Source organism: Peromyscus eremicus, chromosome 22, assembly GCF_949786415.1.
Source record: "Peromyscus eremicus chromosome 22, PerEre_H2_v1, whole genome shotgun sequence".
Taxonomy (NCBI): domain Eukaryota; kingdom Metazoa; phylum Chordata; class Mammalia; order Rodentia; family Cricetidae; genus Peromyscus; species Peromyscus eremicus.
This window is the reverse complement of record NC_081437.1, coordinates 23,859,542-23,868,856: the sequence shown is the minus strand read 5'-3', so window position 1 is coordinate 23,868,856 and position 9,315 is coordinate 23,859,542. Positions and strand designations below refer to the sequence as shown.

At 51.6% G+C, this 9,315-nt stretch overlaps 1 protein-coding gene across 1 annotated transcript in view; it reads right to left on the bottom strand.

Annotated features, from left to right (window-relative positions):
- Positions 1 to 1,263: 1,263 nt before the first annotated feature.
- Positions 1,264 to 9,315, bottom strand: part of Hadha (hydroxyacyl-CoA dehydrogenase trifunctional multienzyme complex subunit alpha) — a 34,389-nt gene continuing 26,337 nt past the window's right edge. The window contains exons 14-20 of the mRNA XM_059248656.1: positions 6,272 to 6,358; positions 5,144 to 5,284; positions 4,673 to 4,741; positions 3,741 to 3,936; positions 3,052 to 3,166; positions 1,866 to 2,011; positions 1,264 to 1,784 (exon numbers count right to left, since the gene is read on the bottom strand). Of these exons, the coding sequence (XP_059104639.1) occupies positions 1,639 to 1,784; positions 1,866 to 2,011; positions 3,052 to 3,166; positions 3,741 to 3,936; positions 4,673 to 4,741; positions 5,144 to 5,284; positions 6,272 to 6,358 (900 nt within the window). The 3' untranslated portion in view covers positions 1,264 to 1,638. The remainder of the gene's footprint in view (positions 1,785 to 1,865; positions 2,012 to 3,051; positions 3,167 to 3,740; positions 3,937 to 4,672; positions 4,742 to 5,143; positions 5,285 to 6,271; positions 6,359 to 9,315) is intronic.

The window sequence follows — 9,315 nt, the reverse complement described above, 5'->3', positions numbered from 1 at the left end:
TGCCTGCATGTATGTCTGTGTGAAGATGTCAGATCTTGGAGTTACAGACAGTTGTGAGCTGCCATCTGGGTGCTGGGAATTGAACCCGGGTCCTCTGAGGATGTCAGATCTTGGAGTTACAGACTGTTGTGAGCTGCCATCTGGGTGCTGGGAATTGAACCCGGGTCCTCTGGAAGAGCAGTCAGTGCTCTTAACCACTGAGCCATCTCTCCAGCAACCCTCCTCCCCCCCCTTTTTTTTTTCAAGAAAGGGTGTAGCCTTGGCTGGCCTGGGACTCACTCTGTAGACCAGGCTGGCCTCGAACTCAGAGATTCGCCTGCCTCTGCCTCAAGCAAACCTTGAGTCTTAAGTAGTTTTTATCAGATTCTACACCTTCCTGCTTAGAGGGAAGAACCAGAAGTCAGAGTTCAGTGCCACTGAGGGTCCCGGTGTGACTGCCTGCAGCACCAGCTCCCCTGAGACACCCCGAGTCCCACAGCAGACACCTCGTCTCGGCCTTTGTGCACAGGATCAGTTCTTTACCTTCTGGCCATCTGCAAGTCCAGTTGAGATGACTCAACTTTAGCGTTGGTCTTCCTAGTGAACTGCACTGTCCCGTGGAGCCCGAGATGGGCTCCCCTTACAAGCAGGGCAGAGGCGGGGGTCACAGCACCATCTGGGGTGAGAGGCAAAGTGCGGTGGGACCTGAATCAGGATTCCATAAATCCAGTGACTCAGCGGGACTCAGTTAGGAGCCCAGCACTGCTTATACAACTAGGCCCTGTCCCCAAAGTCAGAACTTTGCCACCAAGGGGTGGGTGGGGCAAACTAAGGCCACACAAGTGAGGTAGGGCTGATCTGCAGGTACCCATCTTCCTCGGCTTTGCAGGATTCCAAAGCTCCGGCAAATGCTACGTCCTCTGCATAACTCTCTCCCACAAACCCGAGAAGCCAGGGCTGAGGTATGCCAAGCAAAAAGACTGCCTTCAATGGCAGTGAGGAGATGAGTTTGGGGAAAGCATCTTTCGCATCCTGGTACACCATGCCCCTCTGTTCCCACCGCTCCTGCCGACCAGGGCTGCAACTGTGCCGTAGGCAGCCCAGCCAGAGCACTTAGGCAGTCAGCTTAAGGCATGGGCACAGAAAGTCCATTTTCTCACATCACGATCCCTCTCAGGCAGCTGCCTCGACATCTCCCAACACGTTTCTGCTCCACAGCGCAGCGCTTCATTACTGAAGGGGGTGCTTACACAGAAGGGCAGACAAGAGAACAGAGCAAGCAGGCAGAGGCCAACAGTCTGGATTTTATTATTACCCTGTGTTTGGCTGGGTACAGAATGCCCTCCCCACTGCCAGTCCGCACTGGCCTCCTGGGGCACAGGCAGCAGATGCTCTGGGTTACCCTAGCTGCTGCTCGGGGCCTCAGGCAGGGCTGTAGAAGGAACACAGTGGGCTCACCCTCCAACATGAAGCACAAACTTAATTCACGTCAGACTTCAGCAGGAGGAAGGGCTGGTCAGGGCTGAAGGCACTGTGAGGGAGAGCAAACCCAAGGCTAGACCTGGGCTTCCTCCTGCTTCCTGAAAATCTAGACAGCACAGCTGAGAAGTGGCACCAGGTCTGGGTTAGTGCATGGACGGGGCAGGCTGGAGGGCCTGCTCACTGGTAGAACTTCTTGTTGGAGCTATTAGCGTGGTCGAGGAGCAGCTGGCATGGGGTAAACTGTACTCCGTAGGCAGACTCGTACTTCCGGAGCCGGTCCACCACCTTCTGAGCACCATACAGATCCACAAAGCGGAAGGGCCCTGGGCAGAGACAGGATTTTAGTGAAGGGACAGTAACAAGCGCAGGGTAAAGGAGGTCGGCTTCCCAACCTGCACACTGACCTCCCAGACAAGGAGGAAAGCCAAGCCCGAACACGGCTCCGATGTCTCCTTCTGCAGGTGTGGCCAGGATCCCTTCCTGTAGGCACAGGACGGCCTCATTCACGAACCTTGTTATCACACGGTACTGGATGTCTTCATCCGAGGAGCTGAGGAGGAGAAGGAACAGGAAGCAACATTTAGCTAGAGAAAATGGGGGGAGCTGGAGTGCAGCGTGTGGGGTGGGGGGAGTCCTAGGGAGCCCAGCAGCCAGGATGGACCACAGCATCCTGAAAGATGACCTAGCCTTTCTCTTGCAGAAAGGGGTGGGACTTTCCCTAACAGTTGTGAACCTGGGCACCCAAGACGGCCTGGCACAGAGGAGGCTCAGTCACTGTTCCTGACAGATCAGTAACCACAGTGTGTTCCCAAAGGTAACAGAGCAAGGGGGGCGGGGGCGGGCCCTACACAATCCATCTCCCAACTTCACAGGCAAGGCTTACAGTCAGGCGGTGGTGGCACACACCTCTAATCTAGCACTCAGGAGGCAGAGCCAGGCAGATCTCTGAGTCCCAGGCCAGCCTGGACTACACAGAGAAACCCTGTCTCACCAGGCAGTGGTGGAGCACACCTTTAATCCCAGCACTCAGGAGGCAGAGCCAGGCAGATCTCTGTGAGTTCGAGGCCAGCCTGGTCTACACAGCGAGATTCAGGACAGGCACCAAAACTACAGAGAGAAACCCTGTCTCGAAAAACAAAACAAAAAACAAACAAACAAAAAAAAAAAAAAAAAAAGAAACTCTGTTTCAAAAAACCAAAACCAAACAACAACAAAACTCAGGCAAGGCTTGCCCTGGCTTGGCCCACTCTCACCGGGGTACCTGCAGCTGAGGACACATGCAGGGTTTTTTTTTTTTTTTAATATTTTATTTATTTATTTATTGTCTATACAGTGTTCTGACTGCACACCAGAAGAGGGCACCAGATCTCATTACAGATGGTTGTGAGCCACCATGTGGGTGCTGGGAATTGAACTCAGGACCTCTGGAAGAGCAGCCAGTGCTCTTAACCTCTGAGCCATCTCTCCAGCCCCACATGCAGGGTTTTAGCTGTAGTCTTTTGCCAGCTTTGGGTCATAAAGAGAACAGAAAAGGCGCTGAGGAAGGTTAAGCTACCATTTCTACGCAAATAGTCACTCAAATCCACTTACACCTCAGGCTTGGCGGGCAGCCTCAGGTTCTCCAGGATCTTATCCATTTCAGAATTCAGGCTCTTGTCCTTTGACCCCTCCTGGTAGATGTAAAAGCCCTTCCCAGACTTGCGACCTAAGGGAAGAGAGAGACTGCATCCGTCACTGCCCTTCACCCTAGCTGAGAACTGTCTGCGGGATGCTGTGGGTTTCTAGCAGTCTGTGCACTCCTAAATGCCTCTGTCCAGACGCCTGAGCCATTTAGTCCTTGATGACTGGCAGAGAAGAGAGGAAGCCCTCGGTGCATGGAAGTCTGAGTCTGAACAGGAAAGTCCACACCCCCTCCCCCCCCACTAGTGTCCAGACAGGAGGCCCAGGCCTTAGCGGTGATTTTCCCGCAGCCTTCCTTGTATGTTCTGAACACAAAGACTGAACTCCCCACAGGCAGCCAGACCACAGGCTCAAGCCCGGACACAGAACTTGCTCCTGTGGTCAGACCTCGGCAGGAGGAAGATGCTGATCTATCTATCAGGCATACATGGCCCAGTCCCACAAGCCTAGACGCTGCCTTTCCCCTGATCTACACGGCCAGCCTAAGAGATTCCCTCTGCCCAGGGCTCTGTGTCTAGGGAACTCTCCCCCACTCTCTGCTCTCAGGCAGCTGCTCAGAACTCCGCACAGCATTACTCATGTCTCCTGCGGCCACTCACCCAAGAAGCCCTTGGAGACCATCTGCTTCAGCAGCTCTACACTGCCGCCTCCAAACCGCTCCCCAAAGGCCTTGCCGAGGTCTTCTGCAACGTGCTGTGCCACATCCACACCAACTTCATCTGCGAGGGTGGCAGCACCCACGGGAAAGCCGAAGCCTGTGGTCAAGGCGTCCAGCTTCTTAGGGTCAACTCCTTCCTGAACAGGAAGGAAAGCAGGAGCCTCAGAGCACAGCCATCTCATCCCCCAACAGAAGGGCTCCTGTAATGACCAATAGACGGCCTTGTGCGAAACCCACTTCTTTTCTTGGACATCACCTGGCCAGGTCCCGAACCAGCACTTCACCCAAGAAAAGTGTAAGTGGAAACGCTGAAGCTTTCCGATAGCACTTGAAGAAAGCGTAGAGATGACCAGATCACTCAGTTCTTGCTTGTGATTCTCGGACTAAGGAGATGCCATGGCTAACAGGACCGAGAATGCTGGCATTCTGAGGCTAGGGAAGTGCCCAGTGAAGAGGAGCCTCTTTGCCATGGAATGATCTGGATGGCCATGCAGGGGTGTGTGTGTGTGTGTGTGTGTGTGTGTGTGTGTGTGTGTGTATGTAGCAGAAGCAGATACAGTGGCAGTCAGGCCCAGCAGGGTCCGGTCTAAAGGTCCTCACCCAGGAATACAGAAGCAGTGTGTCTGGGTATTCTGGGAGGCCTCTGGCTCCTGCAATGCTCAGGAAGCTAACAGAGCAGAGTTAACATTCTACCTATTGCGCAGTCTCAGCCCCAAGATGCCTGTTCAGTGTGGGAGGGAGGCACAAAAGGGCCTCCAGGGAAAAGCAGGAGTATATTCTGGGGGAGCCTGTTCCTCATCTGGACATCTTCAGCTTGGAGGACAGAGTGAAAGATCCGACAAGGTTTCATACTTTCCACAGAACAATACTCACCTGGAGGATTCGCATGACTTCAGACATCATGGGAGCAAGACACCTGGTGGTGTAGAAGCCAGGGCCATCCTGCCAAGGGAGAGGAAGAGAGCTCACGGCCGGTCCTGCTTTGGTTGAAACACTCATGTCCACACCCAGCCTCCCTTTCCCAGACTTCATTTCACAGTTTCAGCTGACTTAACTCTCATCAGAATGCTCAGTGTTGAGCTGGAGAGGAAGCCATCCTGAACAGTCTGGGTTTCATGTAACCTCTGAGGTCTGGAATCACTGGTGAAGCCCTGCCACAGCCTAGACACTACCACACCCACCCCACCTCAGTGGGACAGTCACTACTACTGTCATTTCGGAGACAACCCAGGGGTCAGTGTTCTAGAAGCTGGCATTTCCCCCCAGAACAGCCAGACACAATTTTGGAGGCACAGAAAATCTTTCTAGAACGTCCCCAAATCTGCCCCTACTCCTATGCCTCACCTTCACCACAATGATGACCTTGCCCTGCTTGAGACCCACGGCCACGGCAGAGGCTGTTGTGTCCTTGGAGGTTCTGTCGGTCGTGATGATTTCCAGAAGCTGCATTTTGTCCACAGGAGAGAAGTAGTGCATGCCAATCACCTGGTGAGGGGAGCCACAACCACAGATTACCAGTGCTGATGGGAAAACCTGACCGTGCCTTGTTCGCTAGGGGGACACTGGAGAGAAAGGTCTGTGGCCAGGAACACTGCTGATCTAGTCCAGAGGCTTGAGTCTGTGGTCTCATAATCAGCTGCTACCTGTCCCTGATCCTTCCTTCTCCTGCCGTCCCTGGGCCGCCTCTGTCAGGTCCATCACATCCCCTTGACCCTGCTGTGTGCTAGGAAAGTAGACCGTTGTTCACACACACACTGCATGAGGAGGACGAAACAGGCTTGTGTGGTTTGGAGACACGGACTTAGCATTAGCAGCTCTAGCTGTTTAGAGATTTTTTTTTTTTTTTTTTTTTTTTTTTTTTTTGTATTTCTGGTCTCTGGCTGGTCAGTTGAAGCCACTGGTATCCTCCTGAGAAATGAGGCGTTTTATTTCTCTTTGAATGGCTACATTCTTCCTTAATTAATCCACTTAAGCGAAGATAACTTTCTAGGCAGCACTCCAAATACTCAGTGACAGTCCTTCCAAATCTAGAACTTTCCTGTCCTGGGTAGGAGGTCCAGGTAAGGCTGCGGGTCCCCCAGCCCTGACCATCCATTCCTGGATCTGGAGCCTTACTCAGCCTAAGCAGTTACCACACTGCACTACGGCCAAACTGCACACTGCTTCTCGGTTTAGGGCCTATCCTTTAATGCCTAATTCTAAGTTAAAGTAAGTTTAATAGTTTAAACTTGAAAAATAGCCACGGGGGCGGGGGGGGACGGACACGACACACACAGCAGCCACTAAGTGTATTCAGCTGTAATCCACCAATTCCTACACCTGCAGATCATGGCGTTCAGTTTTTAGTGCCCATTTCTTGGGAACTGCCCCCAACCATCTCACAATCTATCCTGGTCCTCTCCCTGGCTGTATTCTGAAATTTCCACCAGTGAGTCTGAAGCAGTCGTCAGGAGGACTTTCTGTCCAGGTCACCTTCTCAGGTCTTTTGCTGACAGAAGCAATCTGATTGATTGGGAGAGCAGATGTGTTGCTGGCAAAGATACAGTGCTCTGGAGTCACCTGCAAGAGGAAAGCATTTAAGAATCGGTCAGGTAGGCCTGGAGATGACAGAGTCCACAGCACAGCTGAGTGACACTCGGCCCCGTCGACTCTCTCATCTGCACGTGCTCACAGCACAGACGTAACTCACCCGACATTTTGAGTCACCTAAAAGCTTTCACGTTGACCTTGTTTTCTTCTCCTCTAGCGATGGCCTGCCCTGCCCTAGAGACGACATCTCAGCACTTGGGTAAACATGGTGCCTTCAGTGATGCCAAAAGGATGACTGGAATTATGTTTTCTTAAAGGTGGGCATGGGTGTCCACCCGCTTGTTATCGGGATGTGCTCTCAAGTCTGCAGGATTACACTCCCTAGCCCTGCTCACCTTTAATAAGGCAGGGAGTGTAGACTTACTTGATTCTAATAGTGCCACTGAAGAGCAGTGTGCACTGTGATTGTGCCTGCAGCACACAGACACTATCACTGTTAGCTTCACTAACCTGTCTCTGCATTGTCCCTAACAGAATGTTCAGCATTCTGCCTATGACCTCAACTTATTCAAGTTGTCTGACACTTGGATGAAAAATATGGAAGGTATCTCTGTTAAATTTGCACAAATCTAACTGGGCGGTGTTGGCGCACGCCTCTAATCCCAATCTTCTACTCTAGGAAGAGCAAATCATCATCTCCAAAGATGGCTGACAACAATCTCCTCGCTCCTTGGCCCCGCATGCCTTTCTTCCCATACAGAGGGAGTCTGTTTCCCATGCTCTCAATCAGGGATGGCTCTGATTTGCCTTTTACCATCAGAAGCATGGCTACTGGTCTCAGGCCTACTCTGCAGTTCTGCAGCTACCACTTTGGCTCTTGGAGGACCTTGCTGTGGAGAAGTTCTGGCCATGGGAGGAGGGAGGCCATGGGGTAGGCACTGGGCTCCCACCACTTGACTGCATGTCCACGTGTGACACCAGCCCTGAAACTCACACTGCAGAACTGTGAAGACAGGAGTTGTTCAAGAGACGTTCCTCGATAATGTATACACTAATGATGGAGATAGCGCGACAGGGAAGCGCCTAAAAACTGTCTAAGAAGAACGTCAGGAACCAGTCTGTTTAGTTCTATGGCGGGTAATGAGGACAACTGGAAACTGAACCCCCAGTAGACTCAGCTTGAAATTTTCTAAGAAACAGCAAAGGCCGGTGAGAGGACAGACATGATGCGGACTTTCTTTTTTAAGATTGATTTATGACTGAGTGCTGTCTGCCTGTACACCTGCACACCAGAAGAGGGCGCTGGGTCCCATTACAGATGACTGAGCCACTATGGAGGAGAGGTCACCTTAGTAACACTGCCTGCTTCACCACAGGGCACAGCCTCAGCCACCAGCATTGCCAGTTCGGTACCATCCACTTCCTAGTCTAGTCTAGCTGTGGTCTTTCTTTCTCATGCCTGGATTACAATCATTTCTCCTTTCCTAGACTTTTTCTTCTACAACCCACATTACATACACATCTTGTCCATGTCATCCCATCTTAATGTGCTATTAGCTCCCCCCCCCCCCCACACACACACCCTTGCTGCCTGTGGCAGGTGGGAGAGCTGGCCCTGAGGTCTTAAGAGGGGGAGAGCTGGCCCTGCCCCTCACCAGATGCAGCACTCAGGAGAGTGACCCCTGCACCTTGCCTGGGCAACACAGCAGAGCTGCCCCAATGATTTAGGTGTCAGAGAACTGACCCCGAGGTCAAGAAAGGAGACCTGACCCCATGCCTTGCTCATCGCTGTAAGGGGTGAGCTAGCCAGGGCAGTGCTGGAGAGCTCCCCCTGGTGGTAAGGACAGGGAGAGCTGGAGGGCTGACCAACCCTGTAACTACCCAGGCCCAGAACCAGGGTTATGAGGTGGCCCACAGGGCAACAGCAGGATAACCAAGCAGAGTCCCAGTGATGGCCAAGTACCAATTGTGTAGCAGAAACCAGAAACCTTGAACCAGACCAATGACTCTTTGCAATGAACACTTACAAGTAAAGATATGGCTTATAGCCCCTCTGTACTCCCCCCGTCAAATCCAAAGACACCTGGCTGTACTCCATGAGGCTATTTGGATGACTGGTAACCTCCCCCATCCCACTTGAATAAGGCTAGCAAGCCCTGTGCTTAGGAGAATAGGGTACTTAATTATCTTCCCTTAGGATTTAGACTTGAACTTTATGATATACACCGTGTGTATGCACTCAAATAAAAACTTGCATTTGGGGCTGGCACGTGGAATATTCCTTTATACTGTGTGAATATATGTCACTGTGACTGGTTTAATAAAGAAGGTGACTGGCCTATAGCTATGCAGGATAAGGTTATGTAGGAGAACCAGACTAAGAGAATGCTGGGAAGAAGGAGGAGGAGGAGTCTCAGAGTCACCAGGCAGATGCAAAGGGAAGCAAGATGAACATCTATGTTGAAAGACGGTATCACCACATCACAGAGGGTAGATACAAAATATGGGTTAATTTAATAACAAGCATAAACTATCAGCTGAGCATTTATAATTAATATTAAGTCTCTGTGTGGTTATTTGGGAACGGACTGGCGGGACAGAAAAGTCCACCTACAAATGGTGTCCACCATTGGGCAACATAGATCCACATAGGACCCAAGAAAGCTTAAAAGAAAAAAAAAAAAAAAGATTCTAAGGACACAAAAAATGGAGCCAAATGCGGCTTCCCGATAACCACCTTTCCTTGGGTAGGCTCAATACTAGCAACAAACAGAGGCATGGCTCCATAAGAGGTGGCTTCCTTGGCTTGGTGTTGGTGGCGAACACAGGCCTGGCTCTTAAAGAGGTCCTGCTACTGAACACTACTGAACACTTAAATGGGGTTTATGAGCATTGAGCAGCACTACTCAGTGACAGAGTGGACCCAACAACTTCCCAAGGCTGGGGTGATAAACATGGCTCCCACCGGTACCTCCACCATGAGGCTA